The sequence below is a fragment of the Pseudochaenichthys georgianus genome, chromosome 20 (assembly GCF_902827115.2).
Source record: "Pseudochaenichthys georgianus chromosome 20, fPseGeo1.2, whole genome shotgun sequence".
In the NCBI taxonomy this organism is placed as follows: domain Eukaryota; kingdom Metazoa; phylum Chordata; class Actinopteri; order Perciformes; family Channichthyidae; genus Pseudochaenichthys; species Pseudochaenichthys georgianus.
Genome location: NC_047522.1, coordinates 2,895,633 through 2,920,172, shown reverse-complemented (window position 1 = coordinate 2,920,172; position 24,540 = coordinate 2,895,633). Strand labels below are relative to the sequence as shown.

At 43.8% G+C, this 24,540-nt stretch overlaps 1 protein-coding gene across 1 annotated transcript in view; it reads right to left on the bottom strand.

The window, feature by feature from the left end:
- The window catches only part of tpk1 (thiamin pyrophosphokinase 1), a 75,175-nt gene extending 52,190 nt beyond the window's left edge, over window positions 1-22,985 (bottom strand). Inside the window, exons 1-4 of the mRNA XM_071206977.1 lie at window positions 22,920-22,985; window positions 22,631-22,817; window positions 20,674-20,748; window positions 10,632-10,701 (exon numbers count right to left, since the gene is read on the bottom strand). Of these exons, the coding sequence (XP_071063078.1) occupies window positions 10,632-10,701; window positions 20,674-20,748; window positions 22,631-22,817; window positions 22,920-22,985 (398 nt within the window). The remainder of the gene's footprint in view (window positions 1-10,631; window positions 10,702-20,673; window positions 20,749-22,630; window positions 22,818-22,919) is intronic.
- Between the last annotated feature and the right edge of the window lie 1,555 nt (window positions 22,986-24,540).

Genomic DNA, 24,540 nt, shown 5'->3' with positions numbered 1-24,540 from the left:
AACACCACGCCGTTATCAAAGATGTTCTATTGAGAAGCCGATCACTACGTGACAAAAGTTTTCAAAACCGTGGCTACTGAAATCAATCTTACTAACTGCTGTCTGTGCAATTTACTCCGCGCGAGTTGGCAGACTTTATTTTGCTTACTTTAACATCATTTTTCATGGTGGGGCTAAGCCATTTCTTGGTATGGGTGTAGCCTACCCCAGCCATACCCTGGCGCTGCCACTGGTGGCACGTATGGGGCGGGCCATTCTGCACATGCGTTAAATGCGTTAAATATTTTAACGCAATTAATTCAAAAAATTAATTACCGCCGTTAACGCGATAATTTTGACAGCACTAATTATTAGATGTGCACATACTGTATATGATTGCGCAATAAGTAGCAGATAAGAAACCCATATGAAAAGCAGAGGAGCAAAGTAAAAGACAGATTCAATCTAAAAAAGAGCAACCCTTATAAACCAATTTATGAGACTTTGAGCAATTTCATGCATGGTCTTGAGATTCATGATTGATTTTGTGTGGCGATATAAATATATACTATTTGTCTTTTAACAGTCCATACAGTGAAGTCAGATTCTTGTAACTTGACTCATCATAAGAAGTAGAAAGCTTTTACCTGACGTGCCCCCTGTTGGAGCACCACCCAATGGCGGTGGTGGAAGGTTCACCTCTGCTCCGCGCGCCCCTTGATGACTGATGAGCTAGTCAAATTATAAAAGAAGGAACTCAAAGCACCAGGATAGAGGTTAAACAATAATCTGTTTTAATGGCAAAAAACAACAATACACAATACAGAGCACTCTGCAATAGTACAAAATACAGAGCACTCCGGGCTCAATTCCTACCACCGTGTGATATATACTGTACGTACCACGACAGTCAGTCAGAAAAAGAGCGCTGAATGTAAGAGTGTTACAGCTTACATACAAATTCTGTGTGAGGAGTTGTGACGGTTGCTCCTCCCTAGCTATTTGTTATTGGCGATTTCACTTCTGGGCGAGCTAGCCAGTGAGTTGGCAGTTCTCCATTGGCCAGTTTCACTTCTGGGCGGGACCCTAGGCAATGAGTCAGCAGTTGTTGACTCCATCTGCAGGCATGAAAACGGGTCAGGGGTGAAAAAGGTGAGAAGGACATTATCCCCCTAGGGGGGTCCGGGGGCATGCTTCCCCGGAAGAACATTTTGAATATTCCATATTTTAAAGCATCAATCTGATGCATTTTGAGATGCATTTTTTTGCCAACCTGGGGAGAGCTGGAGAAACTTAACTTCAGCCATGAGTCAAAATATTATGGCCTCCTTACTAAGTATTATCAGGGATGCAAACTCATCAGGTATGGAAAAGGTGACAAGGACCCGAGCCCCCCGACCCCACAGAATATCGGCTTTAAAATGAGGAATAACAGAGGATTTTAGCAGTCAAAACAACTAAAGCAGCAGTGTTAATAATAACAGAAATGCTAAAGAGTCACATCTAATAGAAATATATAAAAGCATTTATTTTAATTGTGTAGCAGTCAGTTTATAATTTTGGCAGCACTGTTGAGCATTTTGAAAATCTATTGTCATGCCTCTGTGCAAGGCTGAGTCTTTCTATCTTTATGGCATCTAACTAAATTCATAAACTCAAGTACTATACTTGGGTACAATTTTGAGATACTTGTACTTTATTTAAGTATTTCAATGTTTTGCTACTTTGTTCTTCTTCTCCTCTACAGTTCAGAGGTAAATTGTGTACATTGACTCCACTACATGTATTAATACCTTTAGTTACTTTACAGATGTGGATGAATGATGTGAAATCTAATCAAGTGTTGAATCAGACTTTAGTTCCACCTGGAGTAAATCCACAAGCTACCCTGCAGAATACAAAGTACTTCAGACTAGCTGCACCTTCACCAGCTTTGAGAACACTTTCATGATCAATCATTATAAAACATATCATATATATTATTCTGAAATGGACCAATCTGCACAACGACTACTTTTACTGTCGCTACTTTCACTATATTTTGATGAGAATACTTTTCTACTTTTACTAGAGGAACATTTTGAATGCAGTACTGCAGTATTCCTACACTCTGGTACTTCTACTTTTACTCAAGTACAAGACCCGAGTACTTCTACTTTTACTCAAGTACAAGATCTATACTTATACCACCTCCGTTTATAGCCTATGAAAAAAAAAACTATTAGAAAACGAAGGCTAAAGCTAACGTTAGCAGATAGTCACAATGTATTCTAGCTAGCTAGCTCAACGATAATATTGCGACAGAAAAACTTTTCAGTGCACATCACGCTCTGCGCTCTGACAGGGAGCTCTGCTCTGAACACCTGAACGGCCCGTTCTAACAGCTGTTCACCAGCGGTCAGTCTGTACCACAGTGACTCCGGACCGCACAGTTAATATTAACGAACGCACCCGTCGGTAATGTGGCTGCGGAATCTAGACCATCATCGCGGAGCAGCAGAGCCGACATAGGAAGACTCGAGCACACAGCTCGCGCTGCATTATAATATATAAAAAAAGAACACCATGCGTGTCATGATGGCACATAACAGCTCGCGGCCGCAGATTACTCCATGGGAGCCTGCCTGCAGACCTCCACTCTCAGGACAGTTCCGGTGCAGACCTCCACTCTCAGGACACCTCCACTGTCAGTACAGGAAGTGACGATTCTGACGCGTTTTTTCCCCCGCCCACCGAAGGACTCGTTTGATGGAAGTTTTCAAATCACAATGGAGACTCATCACGGAGGTGATGAGTCCAACCACCGTGCACTTTGGGTCGGCCTTGGTCAAGCCCTTTTGACCCCCCCAGCCTGGTTCTCGTAAAAGTTTTTCGCTCAAATGACACCATGGAGGAATGTAACGGGAGTTGACAGGGGACTCTGCCCGCCTCACGAGTGCCTATTTTCGGACACTTTTTTTCACTTTTCCCCGGTTTTATTATTTTTGTGGCTATTTCACCCGGTTTCTACCGGGGACATTGCCCGGTCTCGGGTGTGTCCCCACGGCCTGTGTCCAGCCCCCCCCCACACACTCATCCATGTATTAACGGATTTTGACAATTTTGTTGCATTTTTCTCCTCTCCTCTCACTGATCGAATGGCCAACGCGACCCACTGTCGGAGGGCCTCCGCGCCGGCCGATATGAAGCGTGACCAAGACGCACCGTCCAGTGGTCCCACGGGTCCCGCAGCGGGGTGGAGGTTCCCAGCTGGAACCTCCCCACCTCCGCCGCGGTGCACCCGGTTGTTTCTCGAACCTTCCACTGTTGTCTAGCGCAGTGGTTCCCAAACTTTTTGTGCCCAAGGCACACCAAAGTACAAGAAAAAATCTCAAGGCACACCTATTGTGCAAAATAGCCCTTATAACACGTGTTATCACTGATATCATGTAAAATATCTGTAAATGTGCATAATTATTTACTAATGCCAAATAAAATGTGACAAAGACAACTATATTACTCATGAAATATTTATTAACGAAATATTTCAGAAATTAATTTGAAACGTTATCAAATTAGGCTTCATCAAAGCAGCAACACACTCATTTAAACCAGACAGGTCACAACATTAAAAATGAGACAAAGGAAATTCAGCACAGAGAACTGTCAATGCAAGGAAGCTGCATTGTCCATGGTCCTGAACTACAAATTATAAATGTAACATTTCAGCAGAGATGGGGTCGTTACTAAAAAAAAGTAATATATTACATATTACTTTAAAAAAGTAATATATTACACTACTTCGTTACTCTCTACATAAAGTAACTCGTTACTTTACTCGTTACTTTACTCGCAGGGCCGGCCCGCCCCTCCCTGCAGGCAGAAAACGCAGACTGCTAAAGTTTCAAATGTTCTCTTTAGTTCAGTTTCCATTGTCGCATAAGACTGATACAGATCCTGAATGTTTTCCTATCTGACCGTGGCTGTCCTCTGTCTCCTGCTATCTGTATATTTTGCGCAGTCTATCTCTGCTCACTCTGTTGCGTCAGCGTGTTCTCCTGCGTGTTGGCCATGTGTTGCACTGGAACCAGACACCGCAAAGACTTCAGCCGAGCACGTACGAACTGCGCATGCGTGAGTGGCAATAACTCTCCTTACCAGCAGGTGGCGGTAGTGTGTATTCGTCATTCAAAACAGGCAACAACCGGAACACAGAGAAGAAGAACAGACTGTGATATAAACAAACAACAAATAGCGTGTGCGGTAGCTCCACCTTAGCATGTGTTCTTTGCAGGTGCTTGTTGAGGTTTGACGTGGTGTTTCCAGCAGTGGATAACAGCTTCTGGCCTGGACACAGTTTGCACCTCACCGTCACATTCCTGTCTATTCTTCGGATGAACTCAAAATAATGGGCATACCTCCACCCCTCGAGAGTTATCGCTGACTCAGCCATGTGTATGCAGCACTGCACGTGGAGATGTGGACGCGCAAGTCGCGCAGATTACGTACATATAAACCTACAAAGTACTGATATAGTAAATTAATTTATTTTTATTTTTGTGTAGTTGTATATTGCAATAATAAGGTATGGTTGTCACAAAATCCCACGGCACACCCGGACTTGCCTCACGGCACACCAGTGTGCCGCGGCACACCGTTTGGGAACCACTGGTCTAGCGTGTGTAACTAAAATACAAGATGTCGTATTTATATATATAAATAAATCTATATATATATAGATATATCTATATAGATAACAGTGGCGAGCGGTCAGGGCCCTCTGTGAGGGCCTAAGATATTCTAAAAAATAATATTTAAAAACATTTAAAAAATATATCTGTTTTTTAAATATATATTTTTTAAATATTATTTTTGTTATATTTTTCATTAGTTTTACCGAAAAAACTTGATTTAATTGTATTTAAAATAACATTTCCAAAGAAATAAATCCTTCGAATCTGCCTGTTCAGTTTCTGTTTGAATGTGAAGGGTTAGCTTAACCGTTACATGAAAAAAGCTCGTCTGGCCCTCTCTGCGATTCACAGAGGGCCCGCTATAGTAAACTCAACGAGAGAGTAATGTCAAGTGACAGTCCAATTGACCAATCATATCTCCCCTCTAAATGGGAGGGCTTTATTATCGCGGACTTTATGACAGGTTCCGCCCGCTGCGCTGCCAAGTTTATGCATGTGATATATCAACGGGTCAAGCTAGGAATTAGATAATTAGCATACGTTCATTCACGATGGCTCACGTTAGTGATAGTGATGACATCGTTGCGAAACTACTAACTGAGTCTTTTTCAAGAATGAGTTACACGGATAAATTGGAGTTAATTACCAAAGGGCGACCAACACCACAGTTTATTTTGGTTAAAAAAACCAAACGGTTCGAGAGGCATTTTAATATCGGCAATTACGCCAGATACAACTGGATGACCGGATCAACCAGGGAACAAAAGCTGTACTGCTGGGATTGCTTGCTTTTTGGAGCGGACAGTGGGTCATGGGCCAAAGATGGATATTCTGATTTAGGAAGTTTATCCAAATCAGCACATCGCCATCAGAATGCTTCAGGTCACCTCAGAGCTACTATTCGGCTTAAAACATTTGGGGACACCAGGATAGAGCTCCAGCTGGATGAGCAACAACGCCGGGGTGTCATCATTCATAATGAAAAGGTGAAGAGGAACCGAGGAATTTTGAAACGCCTCATAAATTGTGTGGTGTACTTGGGCAAGCAGGAGTTGCCGTTCCGAGGTCACGATGAGAGTGTAACTTCATCAAACAAGGGGAATTACATAGAGTTGCTGGATTTAGTGGCAGAATATGACAGCGACCTGCACACACACCTCGCCACATCAACAGTCTTTACCGGCACATCTTCAAGGATTCAGAATGACCTGATCAGCGCTGTCGCAAGTGTAATGACGGATAGCATGAACGAGTATTATTTACGTTAACGAGGTAAATAGGCTAAAAGAAAAACATGTTTTCCAAATGAACTACGCATCTCTTGAGTGACAATATGCCTGCGCTGCACCTCCAAGGTGCGCAATACATTATTGCGCAATCTATGTCTGTCTGTGTGTGTGCTGCGCGAGCCGAGATGATGTGTGTGTGCGTCGTCTTTTCATATTTAAGTTTGTAGCAAGTAGAAGGCTGCTGTGTGTGTGTGTGTGTGGTGTGAGTACTGTGTGTGTGTGTGTGTGTGTGTGTGTGGTGTGTGGTGTGTGTGTGTGTGTGTGTGTGTGTGGGTGCGCACGCGTTAATTTGCGTATTGCACCCTGGGCCGCTGTTTTGATATTCCGCTGAAGAAGTATACTATAGGCTGTGACGTAATAACATTTTTTTTTTTTCAAGGGAAGAGGGGGGTGGGGTCAGAGGGCCTAGGTAGAAAAGTCACGGCTCGCCACTGATAGATAATAAGTGTCAGTGCTATTTTATGTTGTATTAGCGTGCATTTCATGTTCGGAAAGTGGTGCTGTACTGAGAGTAAACAATACAAGGTGTCCCTATTTTTATATATATCTATATATACTTTATGTATATAATAACGTGTCAGTACTATTTTATTTTGTATTTGCGTGCATTTCCTGTTCGGAAAGTGGCGCTGCGGCTGTACTGATAGTAACTACAATACAAGGTGTCCGTATATATCTATATATATATATATAGATATATACATATGTATATAATAAGTGTCACGATCCGCCACGATGCGATTTATTTTGTATTTGCGTGCATTTCCTGTTTGGAAAGTGGCACTGTACTGATAGTGGTGATTTTATTTTGGAATTCTTAGCGTGCACTTCCTGTACTCACAGTGGAGGTATCCTGAGAGTGGAGGTCTGCACCGGAACTGTCCTGAGAGTGGAGGTCTGCAGGCAGACCCCTCTCGATTACTCCGGGTCCCAGACCCCCCCCCATACCCCAAACATATTTTTATTGCAGATCTACATGAATCACACAAACGACCTATTTTGGATTCAAAACGGCGAATTTCGCCGAAAGGTGAGTGATTCTCATGCATCTGTTTCGCCCCATCTCCTTACAGTGTGTGTGTGTGTGTGTGTGTGTGTGTGTGTGTGTGTGTGTGTGTGTGTGTGTGTGTGTGTGTGTGTGTGTGTGTGTGTGTGTGTGTGTGTGTGTGTGTGTGTGTGTGTGGTCTAGCATTACTATACTTGTGGGGACCTAAATCTGTTTACATAGTCACGTGTGGGGACTCGCTTCCCTTATGGGGACAAATTGGAGGTCCCCATAAGGGGGATCATTAATTTTAGGGTGAAGACTTGGTTAGGGTTAGGGTAAGGGTTAGGGTTAGGTTAAGGTTAGGATAAGTCTCCAGGAAATGCATGTAAGTCAATGTAATGTCCCCTGAAGTGATGTATACATGGTATGTGTGTGTGTGTGTGTGTGTGTGTGTGTGTGTGTGTGTGTGTGTGTGTGTGTGTGTGTGTGTGTGTGTGTGTGTGTGTGTGTGTGTGTGTGTGTGTGTGTGTGTGTCCCTCTGCCCTCAGGCAGTCCCACAGCATGCTTTGGAGTAGTAGAATCTTACAGACAGAGGACTCTTTGACAGAACGCACACTCATTATCATGCAGCCCACCACACACATGTCACATGTTTCCCCTCTGAAAGCTATACTTGTATATGTTTTAAACGTCCTTGTCTTATGACATCCATAGGATTAGTTAACTAACAAAGGTTAACTGTTCTTATACCCTAAGGCCTTCTCTGAACTTCCTTCCACCCCGAAGTCAGCTCACTTAGAATGAATACATCTATTGATAAATCAGAAGGACCATTGTCTCTCTAACTGTGTGTGATCCAATTCAGAAACACACCTACATCCCATGGCTTCTTCTAATATCTGGAAACTGTAATCAAAGTATAGTTTATATTGAGAAGGTCCAAGTATTGACATAATATTTCCTCCTATTAATTTAAGCTTCCAGATCATACAGAAAACTCTTACAGACACCTACTGAGTTCTGCCCCTGAAAGCCCAAAATCACTTTCTGAAAAATACTCATCAACGGGTAATGATTTTACTCAAGGCAGAAACCACAGGCTGTACTGTACCTTACCTACTCACACATAGCCAAAAAAACACCTTTTGATTATAACACAAAAGTTGAAGAAAAGACCATTTGCGCTAATCTACTTCCACTAAAAATGGGACATTATTTTAGGAATATTCAAGTTTAACACACATATATTAGTGATAACATAATTCAACACACTTCTTATATATCAGGTGACATAAAAATGAATATACCAGAAATACGCTGTATTACACTTTCTGCGATAACACGTTATTTTAATACTTCACCCCTCCTCTCTTCAGCCTTGATGACTGCCATTAAGGATGTTTTGACACAAAATGACATGGCGTCTTTCTTTTAACCGTAGGAGGCCGTCCACCCACTCTGTTCTCTAGCAGGAGGAGGGAGAGGACGGAAAAACGGGAACTTTATTATCCTCGTTATTTTGTAATAACGAGGAATAGAGAGATAGAGAGTCACAGGGAGAATAATACAAACCCATAGGTAGGGATGGGTATCGTCTGAAATGTATCGATTCCGATTGTTATCGATTCCCCGTTTCGATTCCAAAATTGTAAAAGAAAGAGGTCAAACGTTTGGATAACAAAAATATCTTTATTCTTTTAAGCTTTAACTGACATTTTTACAAATAAAGAATATACATGGAATACAAATGTATTACACAATAGCTGTGCTTTATTTTAACTGAGCAATGCCTGTGGCAAGCTATTAACATGCCACAGGCATTGCTCTGTGCCTTGTCTTTTTCTTTTTTAGTGTAGTAGAGCCTCACTTTAGAGCATTATGAAGTGACTGAGCTCGTGAACTGTCTACGGGAGGGCGGCGGGAGCCTCGCTGCGGGGCAACTGTGGACCTCTGTCGCCTGTCAGCGCAACTTACATGATGCCGTTAAAAAATTAAGGGCGGTGCCGGCCGTCAGCGAACTGAGCCGGCCGTGAACGGCCCGCTGACGTCCGGCTGTTCTGTGATTCTCCAGAACAGATGGCCAGTCCGCCCCTGGTTACCCTGTATTCCACGGGGCGCCGCGGCGCAGACGGACCCGGTGGAATACAGGGTCTACCACGTTTAGGAACCGTTAAGCAGAACCGAAATTGTGTATTTTGTATGGGTACCCGGTACCCGGCATTTCCCGAGTTTCGGTTCCCAACCCTACCCATAGGTCACCTCACTTATTAAGGCCATTTCTTTTTTAAAGCCAACATTAACATTTCAAGGGACACCTTTAAAAAGACAGTGTAGTTTCATTTTGGCTTGTCCTTCAAAACACCACCTCAGGCACAGTTTCCCTAAGGGATAATAAAAGATTAATAGTTAAATTAAAAAAATCCTATAGAAATGATGTTCCCATATAACTCTTTTGCACTGTCAAATACTTTTGGACTAGAGATTATTTTATAGATTTCACACATAGGTTTCCGCATAAGAAGGAGGTTGGATTGGATAGATAGAAAAAAAAAGATATGAAATGGTTTCATTTCTTCTACAAATACTTCTATTAATACTAAAAAAGTCACACACAGACCTAGACGCAGAAACAACTCAATCTAGTATGTCGTTATCTTGGTTTCAAAATCATATTTATCTATCAATCTGTTTGTTGTTTATGCTAATCTTTTGTTTTCAGGCACCCATCTTATACCTCCCTCTCTTTGATTGTGTTGTGCTGTTGTTATCTGTGTTGCTGCTCATAAAGCCTGGCTTTGATTGATTACTTGCATCTTCCTTCCCCTCCTCTTCCTCTCTGGAGTCCATTAGTTATGGTAATGTTAGGTTAAATACATCTCAACTCTCTGGAGATTGATTTACGTATCCCCGCCGGTAAACATTCCCTGTCTGTCTCCACCCTCTCTGTGTAATGAATAACTTTTCAGTACTCAAACTGTTTGGGTTAAAGGAGGTCCTGTCTGTCAGCTCCACTGTACTGCTGACAGAGCTCCAACTGGAGGGTCAGAAAATGAATCTGCTGCGTTATACAAACAGGCAGAAGTATGAGGGATGCCTCTGTCAGCAGGCCACACATGCTCAAACTCACACTCTGTGATAGAGATACACGACTCAAAACACAAGAAGTTCTAACGTCAAGGACAAGGATAAGTTCTTCCACTGAAAAGGTGTGAATGACATCCTTTTTATGTCCTCACCTCAGATACAACCTAAAAATTGTACCATTATTGATTTGCAAAAGCATGCACAAACACGGACGGACACACACACCAGCACGTCGCCAAAATACACTCATGCTCACACTCGGGATGTCAATGTGACGTGTTGTTAGTGTAATCAACACTTCAGGGACAGAAAGGACCCCAGATCCATCTCCTGGCAGCAGTCCTCCATTAGCCACACACACAATGTGGTGGCAGAGAGCACACCTCTGTCAGAAACACACTAATATATAAATATGGGACATTTTTCTCACCTCGAACACACAACCACTCGGCAAACAAACACAGAGTCGCTGAATGCACAATATGTAACTGCAGCTGCTCAAAAGCAATGCTATTAAATAAACAGTGTGCACTCACAAATGGATTATCTTTCTCTCAAACATCACCACACGCTTAGAGGAAGGTATAAAACACAAATGTGAACAAAATGCAGACTCACCTGTCTCTGTCTCCATCTGTAACGTCATAAAGTCGATTGGCAGCTCCATCAGCACACGCCCTCAGGAGAGCTGCAGAGAAAAAAACGGGAAGATGATTTAGTCTGTAAGTGAAGGCAATTACTTAAAGGAATGGTGCACATTATATTCACTGAAGACACTTTTCAAACATAACCAATGTATGTTCCTTTCTACATTTATGTGCAATAACTTTTTTTCCCTGACCAACATAATTAATTCTTCTTTAATCCGAACAAGAATGTGACAATTATCTTTTGTGTAATTGCCCTGATGAATAAATATTCTTCTTAAAAGGTCCCATGTCATGGCCATAATTCCACTGTTGAGGTCTACACTAGAAGAGATGTACATTGTTCAATGTTCCAAAATCACATTGGTTTCTCAAACAGCATCTCTGTATAGTATGTGTATTCACTCTCTGTCCTAAATGCCTTGTTGGAGCTCCTGCCCCCCCCCCCCCCCCCCCCCTCCTCCCTATGAGCCCACTGTGCTCTGATTGGTCAGCTCGCCCACTCTGTCCTGGTTAGTTAACCCCCGTTACAGCTGAAGATCAGTGTTTGTGTGTTACAATGGCATTTGTTAGCAACCAGAAAATGACACCGGTCATGACAAACAGATGAGACTGCTGCGTGGGTTAGTTAGGTGGGCTGGGTGCCGTGTTGACGGGACGTTGCGGGGCTCGCTGCTCCGCCCTTTGAGGCTCGAGGAACGGACAGTGTGAGCTGGATTACTTGTGTCGTTTCCTGGTTGCTGCGTGGGGTCTGCGAGACAGCAAGACACCGCGGAGCTCAGCCTGAGCGAACACACACACACACACACACACACACACACACACACACACACACACACACACACACACACACACACACACACACACACACACACACACACACACACACACACACACACACACACACACACACACACACACACACACACACACACACACACACACACACAGCCACAGCTCTGTGTGTGTGTGTGTGTGTGTGTGTGTGTGTGTGTGTGTGTGTGTGTGTGTGTGTGTGTGTGTGTGTGTGTGTGTGTGTGTGTGTGTGTGTGTGTGTGTGTGTGTGTGTGTGTGTGTGTGTGTGTGTGTGTGTGTGTGTGTGTGTGCGGAGCTCCGCTGATTGGTCCGTTACGTCAATATGCTAGATAGGTGGTACCAAAAAAGTACCAATTTCTATTGGCTGGGCGAATTGCAAACCACGTCCCGTAAAACTCTGAAAAGTCTTTTGAAGCCGCCATTGTATTTGCTGGCATTAGCATTATTAGCATTAGCCCCGCGCACCAACGGAAAGAGAATAACTTATGGCAACACAAAATAAAACATGGGAGCGGTGGAGATGAGGAGGTGTCGGCGTTCTGCCGATTTACTCGGAAGGCTTCAGTAGAAGCTGCTGGGAGTCCCAGCAGCTTCTACTGAAGCCTTCCCCAACTCCGGGGACTTCGGGTGGCAGTGAAGTGGTTTGCGGCCTGCCAGTAAACCCAAAGCAGAAGAAGACGAAGTGATGTCAGCGGCTCATTTGCGTAATCTTCCCTCAGGGAAAAGTACTCCGGTGTGAACGCGATTGGTACTTAGTGCCCTGGGGTATTAAGTGCCGGGGCACTAAGTACGGCAAAGTACTTGGTGTGAAAGCGGCTAAGGGGACGGGTAATAACCGGAAAAGCATGACATGGGACCTTTAAAGGAACCAGACACGCTGAACAATGCAATGCACAGACTTTATCCATGCAACACTAACTGGATTCTTGTTCTGACAGATTACAATATGCAACACAACAAAGCACTAGTTTGGATAACATTAGCCATGCTTTTGTTAAAGGAAAACCTTGGCATCGCTTCGATCCAAGTAACAAACGAGACTCCACACAAACAAGAACATTTGATTGGGCTCTATTAAAGGGAAAAGAGAAAGAACACTTTTACCATTTAAAAAACAGATACATTAGGTGGTTATTTGCCATGCTTACAATGCTTTTCAAATCAATGCTTTCATAGCTTCTTTTTTATTCAGATGAAACGGCATTCTTTTAGAGCCCTTTTATTGTTCGGCTTGTGGTGCACACAACAGAAAAAACATTGAAGTAGTTCAACTGTAGTTTTCTAAATTGCACCTGGTTCTAAACTCAGTAAAGCCTGAACCAAAGGTGAGCCATGGATGAACCGACTGAACGCACCTAGTGACGTGCAGGGCCTTTAATGCCACGGCACATCCAAGAGATGATGCACGCAAATGACGCTTATGGCTCAGAGCAAAAGGAAGCTCAGTGTCCACTCCAGTGTGAAGCTGGTTTTAGGAGAGCTTCTCAGCACACACACACACACACACACACACACACACACACACACACACACACACACACACACACACACACACACACACACACACACACACACACACACACACACACACACACACACACACACACACACACACACACACACACACACACACACACACACACACACACACACACACACACCACACACACACACACACACACACACACACACACACACACACACACACACACACACACACACACACACACACACACACACACACACACACACACACACACACACACACACACACACACACACACACACACACACACACACACACACACACACACCTTTTCAATCTAACTTTCCTATCCTGTGCTTAAAATGAGAGAAACGGAGAATGCATTTGAATTGATGTAAATAAGACCACCTAAGTTCCACTAAGGCGGTGCTTTATCCAAGCGGCAGGAGTTGAGGGCACCATCTGCCGTCAATGTTTCACATCGAGAAAATGAAGGGAATGTAAATGGCTCATTATCTCTGACAGAGTGCAATAGGCTGAGAAACTTTTCAAATGATAAACTTGGTAAAGAGAGAAACTCTTCTTTAAGCCTGGTGGTGACAGACTGTAAAGCACTCACAGAATAATGTTCAGACTTAAGGTTCAAGAACAGTTACGTCTGACTGTCAATCAGTCACTTAGCACTGTTTGCATGGCATGCCATTAAACACACACACACACACACACACACACACACACACACACACACACACACACACACACACACACACACACACACACACACACACACACACACACACACACACACACACACACACACACCACACACACACACACACACACACACACACACACACACACACACACACACACACACACACACACACACACACACACACACACACACACACACACACAGCTCCAGTCAATCTGAGAGGTTTGATGTGACGTGTGGCGCTCAAATACAAACATCATAACAATCTTTTTCTACTATTTCCACCCCAATCATTTCCCATTATATGCATTTTTTAACCATATTTTCTTCCCATATCCGTCTAGCAACCACAGTCTGCATTCAGACCGTGGTGTAATAAAAACAGCCGTCAGTCAACCTCAAACTGGAACATTTTATCCTGGAGACTGGAAGCTACTTTCAATAACAAAACAGCCCCTACCAGTGCTGTATAAAAGCAAATGTAATAAATGTCATTGAGTTATTTCCAACATTTTGCTGTTCATTTATTATTCCAATCTGTCTTTATGTCAGTGTTTGCCGCAGTGTTTGAAGCTAGCCTCCCGCCTCTTGGTGCTGCCATTTCTGTCAGAAGAAACGGGTTTATAAATTGAATTAGCTTAAGCGTGGGAAATGATCCGTCGGGCTACATCACGCGGCAAAGGTTAAGAAAAAAAGAAACCCTGATTTAAAAGCTTTTCGTGCTTTGTATTTATCAGTAATTGATGTTATGTGTAATGTCGCTGTCAGTGTACCGGTCAGAGTGAAGCACTTTATTCCCTTTGTTAAGCTTGATGTCCTTCAGTGTGTGTCTGGCTTCAATTGTTCACGTGTCTTCACGTTAAAAAGTGTTCTTCTTCTGAAGCTATTCGATCGCTCTTCTTGACAACTTCCCACCACATAAAGCAGGTCAAGCTTCAAAAGTGACATCCTGTGGGAGCCTCCATCTTAGATCTCTCTCATACAATTTGTCTCCATCAAAGTAAACGGCAAAAATGGTAGTAAGATTATCCCTCCGTATGCACTGCGTTCAAGATACAATTACTGTCATTCTCCCGCTGAAAACAACGACTTGTCGGCTGTTTGAAGTACTCGCCAATTGTGAATGCAACCGCCTAACCACCTCCATCCTCTCCTCCTCCTCCTCCTCCTCCTCCTCCTCCTCCTCCTCCTCCTCCTCCTCCTCCTCCTCCTCCTCCTCCTCCTCCTCCTCCTCCTCCCTCCTCCCTCCTCCTTCCTCCTCCTCCTCCCTCCTCCTCCTCCTCCTCAGAACGTATGAGGTTAACAAACAGAATCCCACACGGGGCTGCCTGATGGGTTCTGATAGCGGAGGCAGAGTGGAGATGACCTTTTAAATTAACTAGCCATAATAATCCCTCCCTGCAGGCCTCACAACCCCTGCTGTCACTCACTCTGCAGGATGACGGATACACGTGGTGGGCAGGAGATAACGCGCCTCCAAACACAACTTTAATCATCTATGCTGTGTTAGTGCAGGAAAGATGCATGCCCACTTTCACGCACTCACACACTGTTGGAGATGTATTCTATAGCAGGCAGTATTGATGAGGCTAGTGGGGAGGATCACGCCTGCCAGGTCGGGGCTTTAGCGCAGAGGGCAAAAGGTCACAGAGAGCATTATTATGCCCAGTATGATGCCCTTCTTTATCTACGAGTCCACCTCTCCCGCTCGACCTGTCAACCTGTCTCCACTCTGCTCTTTAAACCCTGATTGAAATGTGATTCATTTCCCTGAAATATGTCATGTTGCTGTCCTGCAGCTCCACTCGCAGTGGACTATTTTCTCTTCTGCTTTATGCGAAAATTCCACTAGCTATTTCTGTCATTCTCTTTTTCGTTTCCATTAACAGTCATTTGCTCTCTTGTGATGTCTTTCCATCAACCTTCACTTGGGTGTGAAGCGAGTCAGTCGTACTTCATCTATTGAGCCACGTCATTTGACCCAAAAACACTAGTGACTATGTTTGTTAACGTAGAGCGGATACCTTTTTTGTACGTACATTCATTTCCCGGGATGAAAACTTGAATGGCCCCTATTTAAATAATTAAGGCATACCGTACTTTTCGGACTATAAGCCGCGACTTTTCCCCCCATTTCTTTAGTACAGCTAACGGCCACTAGGGAACCTCCTAAATCTATGGATTTCACAGGTAAAATTAACCACCTTTAACGCTATGGGCTCTATGACCGGTCCGCGCCCGCCACCTTTAAGCGGCGGGCTCCAGCAGGAAAAGCTGGAGGCCGGAAAAGAGTGAGACAGGTAGCGCGCCAAAGTAAAAGTGGAACCGAGAGACAGAACGAGAGCAAGACAGACGGACAATTTAGCTGCTGCGGCTTATATGCTGGTGCGCTTTATAGTCCGAAAAGTAAGGTACATGCTGTAAAACACGCTTAAATCAGAATCCAGGGTTATTTTTCCTCCTCCATTCATTTGACTAAAACGTGACTGAGATGTTTGGAGGCGTGGCTTAAGGGAATTATGTGTCACTGAGCAACTTTTAAAGGGATGAGCCGGACCTCACCTCCAACACAGAGCTCTTTTTACACCCATGATGTCAACGCCCTGCATCACCCAACCGGCCTCGTTTGTAGGCTGAACGTCTACCTGCTGAAGTTCATAAACTTCAACCTCTTCAAGCTGCTCCACATCAACGGGTGATGAAATCAGGCGCAGGTCTGTCGCTTCGCCTTGTAGAGCGAGCTACCTCCGCTGATTGCTTTATTGATTTGCCTGTTTGTGTTGTTTCTCAGTGAAGTAAGTGAAGGATCTTAAGGTAAGTAAATGAGTGACTCAAAGTGAGTGGGTGACTGACTGGATGAGCAGGTGTGTGACTGATGGACCAGATAAGTGAGAGGGTGCGTGAGCGAGATAAGCAGCTTGATCCCACTTCACAACATCCCACCAGGCACCTGTACATGAGCTTCCCTTTGATCAGCGTTGCCTCCATCTCTCCTTCGCTCCCTGCTGCTCTGCCTCTCCCACAGGTGAGAGGGGGCCCAGGGGCAGCACATCAGAGACCTGAGAGTGTGTGTGTGTATGTCTGTAAGGGTGGAGACCTGGCTACGAGGCCTCCAGGAGAACAACCATCTGGAGACACACTCGTTCCCAAACTGACATCTGCTTATCCCATAAACAACATTAAAAATACATACATGGCATATCAAGTAAGGAACGACAATCGTGCTGCAAGCGTGTTTACCATCACACAGCGGCAGATCTGAGACGTGCCATTCATGCATTGTCATCATCGTGTCAAAACTCCTTCAAGTCCCATGTGCACTGCTGCCAAGAGCCAAACGGAGCATGAAAGCCTCCCAATTTGTGAAATCCACACCACAGCATTGCTGCTCGTGGCACTTCAGAAACCACCCCAAATCTCTCCCAAACGTTGATGAGCAGACTTATCTAAGAGGGAGAAAAGGACACATGACAATATCAAGCTGTGTTATGCTGTCACCTTAATGTTCATCTATCTAACAGTAGTGGCAGTTGGGTGGTCTGAGGATTTGATGCATAGATTTCCCGAAGGATTCTTACTCCTGTATTACTGGAAAAGAGAATTTTGTTTGATTTTCAACGCAGAATAACCACTTAGTTTAAACTCTGCTGGTCTGTCACATTTTGTTCTTGAAAATAAGGATGTTGAATAAAATATTTCAATCTCCAAACACTGTTGGTAGGGTCAGTTATAAAGCAACAGGGACCACATATTTGTATAACAACTGTGACGTTGGAAGCAAACAAACAATTTAGGCTGAATATTGCGGAAATATTTTCTATTAAGATATTGTTTAACCAAAATAAATAACTTCAAATGGGTGCTCAAAAGGAGTTGAAGTCGCATAGCAACTGCAACATCATGAAAAACTGGTGCGTAATAGTACCTCAAAAATATTGTGCAGAAAACACGGCCCTCTTCAATGTAGGCTTTGATGTTATCTATCTCGGATCAACCAGTTGTCTTGAATGTATTATATTGTGTGCCTTTCCATGAAACAAAAATCTGTCTCCGGGCAACATGTGGTGTCAAATCGGGTGATGTAATTGCTTTCTCTAAAGCCATTTAACATTTTCTGAAGCTCCTTTAGTGTAAAGCCAAAACCAGATACGAGCTCCGGTGCCTTTTTGTTTTTTCTTAAAGTTGATAAGAATATCAAAGCAGAGTTCATTAAAATTCAATCCGATATGGTTTTAATCTTCAAAGTGACTTTGTTTACTAAGCTAATTCCCCGATTGCATAAGTCCGCGCGTTACATTTTTAGTAAATGAGTGGTTCTTTTGTTGTTGTTTCATGGTCTCAACATCAAAACTGTTGAGAAGCAGTGATCCAGGACACTTCCCTGCTCACTTACAAATAACGTGTGCCTTAATACAAAGATTTAAATGAGAAGTGTGTAGAATACAGGTTGAGATGACAAAGAAGCTAATAAAGGATCTTTCAGTAGTTACCCGACAAAAAGAAATGGTTAGAAATTGAGGGTTTCATAACAACTTGTAACCAGCAGGCTGCTGATGAGAGACCAGGGGCCTATACTACGAACCTGGTTCAACCTAACCTGGATATGTTTGAGTTAGCCGGTTGGCCTAATCCAAAACATACGCGCTCTCGCTAAACTGTCCTACAACGCGGGTTATCAAGTGGATCGCTCAAGCCAGCCGTGTCCTATCTAGTTAGGTGCGCGTTCACATGAAAGGGGTGGTATCTGGAGCATTCGACCAATCACAAACATGGAGAAGCGTACTGACAGCGCAGCGTCATACTTCCTGAATGAAAAGTGAACTTTAATACTAGTCAAAAATGAAGAAGTTAAACTTTAAACATCCATGACTTAAACACTTTATCCAGGATCAAAGCCACAGAGCTGCACCTGCAAGGTGAATACAGCTGGTAACAGAACAAGTGTTTGAATGCGTACATCAACAGGTTTATGATCTCACTGCCCCGTCTAAAACACGATCTGACTTCAATTACATTTGTCTCGAGTGTTTCGTCAACTTATGTGTTGCTTAAAATAATACTTCTGCATACAGTATGTGACACTGTGAGTGTTGCACGGCCAGATACGGCTCAGCTGACTCAGATAAGGAAATATATGATACATTATGAAGTGATATGCCGCGGACTGTACTTAATGTACTCTGATCCGGTTACTTATGTTGTGGCCGATATTTAAGTAAGCTTTCTTAACGCTAATGTTATAATAGTCAGATTGCTCTGAAGATGGGAGGTGATATTCTATTAATGTTCACGTTCACACAGTCGGTGATTTTTGCCGGCCGTCTTTCCTGCGACGGCAGCTTTTCTGTATTTCCTTTCTCCTGTAATATGACTTGGTCGCTTTAAACTCCGCACCCTGAGCTCTGATTGGTCAGCAGGCAGTGCTTTCACTGAGTTGAGCTCTTAGCCTGCAACCTAACCTGGTCCCGACCAGGTTAGCTGCTTAGCATATATTACCATGGAGATCTAGCCTGCTAAAAAGAGAACCAGCTTCGTAGGACCGGAAAGCCGGAGTTTTCCCTGAATTTAGCCGGCTAAGCGAAAATCCTGCTTCGCAGTATACCCCCCAGTCCTCCCATCATGAGCAGTAAACATGGAAAAGACCCTATGAACGACTGCTGAAGTGGAGCTGTTCAGTGACTGTTGTTGCCGGGTGCTTTCCATGTTCTGCCCTCGATACAGAACATTTTATTTGTTCCTTTTTCTCCAAGCAATGATTGCACAATAATGAGAACAGATTGAGAGTGAGACACAAATTTGCAGATGTATTTCCTGTCACTAACAGACAATTTCCCTTCTAATGAAACAGCCTCTCAGCAGCGGGGGGAGGGGGCCTGTGTTCTGAATACAGAGGTCTGGGTCGAGTCGCTTTGTTTTCATCGACCCAGACACTCCCCCGCTGAGTGGAGTGGACACTTAGTGCCACGGCCTCTGTTCACATTATTTACCGACCAATTAACTTTAATAAATGTATACACACTTCAGTGGGTCTGAATGGAGTTGGTCATTACCTTCACACCGCACGATGACTACAAGAGCGCTTTGAGCAGGTTGGATGGAAGAAGACCAATTGAACAGTTAAGAATAAGTACAAAGCTGATGACCTGGAAATGATGAGTAACATCTATACAGACAAATAAAGCTCTTATTTAATCAAACGCATTTTAGGTGAATGTGTCGAGTTAAACGATCAAGTGTTTCCAGAAATGCTCAAAACTCGTTATTCTACGTTATAATAATACTGAAAGTGGGTGTTTTTCGAGGGGCAACGAAATGGGTGCTCATTCAGGCTGTGAATGCAATGAAACTGCTTTTGACACAAGAGTCAAATAAACACAACAATGAATTCAATTAAAAACATTTTTATCCAAAAAAGCTGGGTATTTTAACTTCATTAAAACACATCTCACAGGGAATGTTGGCAGAGGGTAGAGAGGGGGCATTTTCAATGACATGATATTAATTAATATTTTGCAAAGTGGAAAACACACAGGCTCAGTCTGACGAAAAACACCAGGGGAATACATGCTCAGTGCAAACCAATGAGGATGGAGTCTAAGTGACGTTAAGGGTGTGGTAGGTAAGTTTCAGAAACCGGCTCGAGATACACTTTTTGTTATATTCCATGGAATGCTCTTAACATCCCGATAGCAATGAATATCTGAAGTGCTTTGACAAAAAATCCATAAAAAAACGTCATCTGTAGAAGCCGTAATACTGTAAAAAGTACAACGGCCATCCAACGTAGGATGGCCTACCTGCCTGTCAGCCTTCCATCGGGGCACAAACTTATCTCGTGCCCTCATTGGTAATGTGCGCGTTCCTGTGTGTTGGAGGAGGGGCTCTGTGAGGAAGTGGCAGATTTTCTCCGGTTGTGTATTTTCACATTCTAGCGATCTCGAGCCGGTTTCTCATACTTACCTACCCCACCTTTAAGGAGTGATGTGTGAAATATACCTTTACTCCATAAGATGTGGAGGTATTCCTTATCCAGAGGCTGGTTCAGAATAAGCAAACAGATCCTCCGAGTGCCTAAAAAAAGACAAAAGAAGGAAAGGTATGAACAGATAGAGAAACAACAGGCTGTGGAGCGTAATGATGATCAAAGATAACACACGACACATCACTACTTGCATTTGTTTTTAAAATACCTTTTAATTACAGACTGGAGGATGTGGCATTGAATGTGCTAAATGAAGGAGAAAGCTAAAACGATGCTGTGATAATGAGGACAGATACACAAGAGAGAAGATTACAAAACAGAAACCTGGACATAGTTTGGTGAAAAAGTATTCCAACTCAATCCAAGTGGTTTAAAAACAAAATGTAATCACAGTTATTAAGACAATGGCCATCACAATTTTGCCCCAACTTTCCTCAACTCCAGCACATTTTAGAATATTCTCACAATCAAAGGTTTAAGTGAAAAGTCACACATTATTATTGCTTATTCTAATACCTCGACTTTAGTGACACAACATCAAAACAACAAAATAAAATAACCTGAGCTTCTGTTCTGTTTCTTCCCAGTTTACCTCCATGCATCTTTCTCCCAGGGTGCATCATGTTATACATCTATTTCCTCTCCTAACCCCCAATCCATACTGCTTTTAGAGGCTTCTATCCCCTGACTAATACTTCATTTCTTTTTCTCAGCAGGCGATACTGCTAACAGAGCACTTATATACTAACAAAGGACAGGCGTATCTAAAGCCAGTTGAGTAGCACTTGAAATGCTTGGCTCTATGAAACCTGACTTATATGATTCTGTTTTCTTCATGGTTGTGTCTTCCTGGTCGAATGTACTTATTGTAAGTCGCTTTGGATAAAAGCGTCAGCTGAATGTAATGTAATGTAATGTATTGGCAAAGTAAAAACCGAGCTGTTCGACAGAAAAGACTCACAACCTCTTCCCCTCGCCTTCACACTTAGCCATTTCGATGCACGCTCATTTATCTTGCACTCTCATGTTTGGCCTCATGAATGATTTCTCATCTATTCTTACGGTTGTTGCCTTTTGTAGCGGAGCCAAAACAGTCCTATATATGCGTGAAGCAACACAAGGCGATTCCAATGTCCTCATCACTCTCTCTTAAGCATGCATTACACATCTCATAAAGCTAGTATCTTTGCCAATACGCCATACATCATGCATGCAGAAGAGACCACAGAACGCAATGGTGAAGAAGGAAGAGAAAGAAGAATATACTATAGTTTATATTTAAAGAAATGCACCTTGTCATCAAAAACAGCCTTTAAGGATGTATACCCTGAAGTGTAGAGAGAATTGTGCCTTGGCGGACAAAGACATGTGTCCTTTAGGTTTGTGATTTTGTTACAGAGGCAGTCTTGATGTTGTTAAAAAGTTGACATCACTGGAAGGTCATTTCCAGTACCAAAGTCAATCTCAGCAGAGTATGGTAAAGAGAAGAGAGATGAAGAGGCGGAGGAGAAGAGAGGAGGACACGAGGAAGAGGAGATTTGTCAGTCTTGTCTCTTAATTGGCCGGAGGTGTACAGAGAACAAAAGACAAACTCAACCAGCCGTGACTTTTCAGATAACCCTGTGTCACACCACACACACACCACACACACACACACACACACACACACACACACACACACACACACACACACACCACACACACACACACACACACACACACACACACACATACACGACAACTTCCCACCACATAAGCAGGTCAAGCTTCAAAAGTGACATCCTGTGGGAGCCTCCATCTTAGATCTCTCTCATACAATTTGTCTCCATCAAAGTAAACGGCAAAAATGGTAGTAAGATTATCCCTCCGTATGCACTGCGTTCAAGATACAATTACTGTCATTCTCCCGCTGAAAACAACGACTTGTCGGCTGTTTGAAGTACTCGCCAATTGTGAATGCAACCGCCTAACCACTCCATCCTCCCTCCTCCTCCTCCTCCTCCTCCTCCTCCTCCTCCTCCTCCTCCTCCTCCTCCCTCCTCCTCCTCCTCCTCCTCCTCCTCCTCCTCCTCCTCCTCCTCCTCCTTCCTCCTCCTCCCTCCTCCTCCTCCTCCTCAGAACGTATGAGGTTAACAAACAGAATCCCACACGGGGCTGCCTGATGGGTTCTGATAGCGGAGGCAGAGTGGAGATGACCTTTTAAATTAACTAGCCATAATAATCCCTCCCTGCAGGCCTCACAACCCCTGCTGTCACTCACTCTGCAGGATGACGGATACACGTGGTGGGCAGGAGATAACGCGCCTCCAAACACAACTTTAATCATCTATGCTGTGTTAGTGCAGGAAAGATGCATGCCCACTTTCACGCACTCACACACTGTTGGAGATGTATTCTATAGCAGGCAGTATTGATGAGGCTAGTGGGGAGGATCACGCCTGCCAGGTCGGGGCTTTAGCGCAGAGGGCAAAAGGTCACAGAGAGCATTATTATGCCCAGTATGATGCCCTTCTTTATCTACGAGTCCACCTCTCCCGCTCGACCTGTCAACCTGTCTCCACTCTGCTCTTTAAACCCTGATTGAAATGTGATTCATTTCCCTGAAATATGTCATGTTGCTGTCCTGCAGCTCCACTCGCAGTGGACTATTTTCTCTTCTGCTTTATGCGAAAATTCCACTAGCTATTTCTGTCATTCTCTTTTTCGTTTCCATTAACAGTCATTTGCTCTCTTGTGATGTCTTTCCATCAACCTTCACTTGGGTGTGAAGCGAGTCAGTCGTACTTCATCTATTGAGCCACGTCATTTTGACCCAAAAACACTAGTGACTATGTTTGTTAACGTAGAGCGGATACCTTTTTGTACGTACATTCATTTCCCGGGATGAAAACTTGAATGGCCCCTATTTAAATAATTAAGGCATACCGTACTTTTCGGACTATAAGCCGCGACTTTTCCCCCCATTTCTTTAGTACAGCTAACGGCCACTAGGGAACCTCCTAAATCTATGGATTTCACAGGTAAAATTAACCACCTTTAACGCTATGGGCTCTATGACCGGTCCGCGCCCGCCACCTTTAAGCGGCGGGCTCCAGCAGGAAAAGCTGGAGGCCTGGAAAAGAGTGAGGACAGGTAGCGCGCCAAAGTAAAAGTGGAACCGAAGAGACAGAACGAGAGCAAGACAGACGGACAATTTAGCTGCTGCGGCTTATATGCTGGTGCGCTTTATAGTCCGAAAAGTAAGGTACATGCTGTAAAACACGCTTAAATCAGAATCCAGGGTATTTTTTCCTCCTCCATTCATTTGACTAAAACGTGACTGAGATGTTTGGAGGCGTGGCTTAAGGGAATTATGTGTCACTGAGCAACTTTTAAAGGGATGAGCCGGACCTCACCTCCAACACAGAGCTCTTTTTACACCCATGATGTCAACGCCCTGCATCACCCAACCGGCCTCGTTTGTAGGCTGAACGTCTACCTGCTGAAGTTCATAAACTTCAACCTCTTCAAGATGCTCCACATCAACGGGTGATGAAATCAGGCGCAGGTCTGTCGCTTCGCCTTGTAGAGCGAGCTACCTCCGCTGATTGCTTTATTGATTTGCCTGTTTGTGTTGTTTCTCAGTGAAGTAAGTGAAGGATCTTAAGGTAAGTAAATGAGTGACTCAAGTGAGTGGGTGACTGACTGGATGAGCAGGTGTGTGACTGATGGACCAGATAAGTGAGAGGGTGCGTGGAGCGAGATAAGCAGCTTGATCCCACTTCACAACATCCCACCAGGCACCTGTACATGAGCTTCCCTTTGATCAGCGTTGCCTCCATCTCTCCTTCGCTCCCTGCTGCTCTGCCTCTCCCACAGGTGGAGAGGGGGCCCAGGGGCAG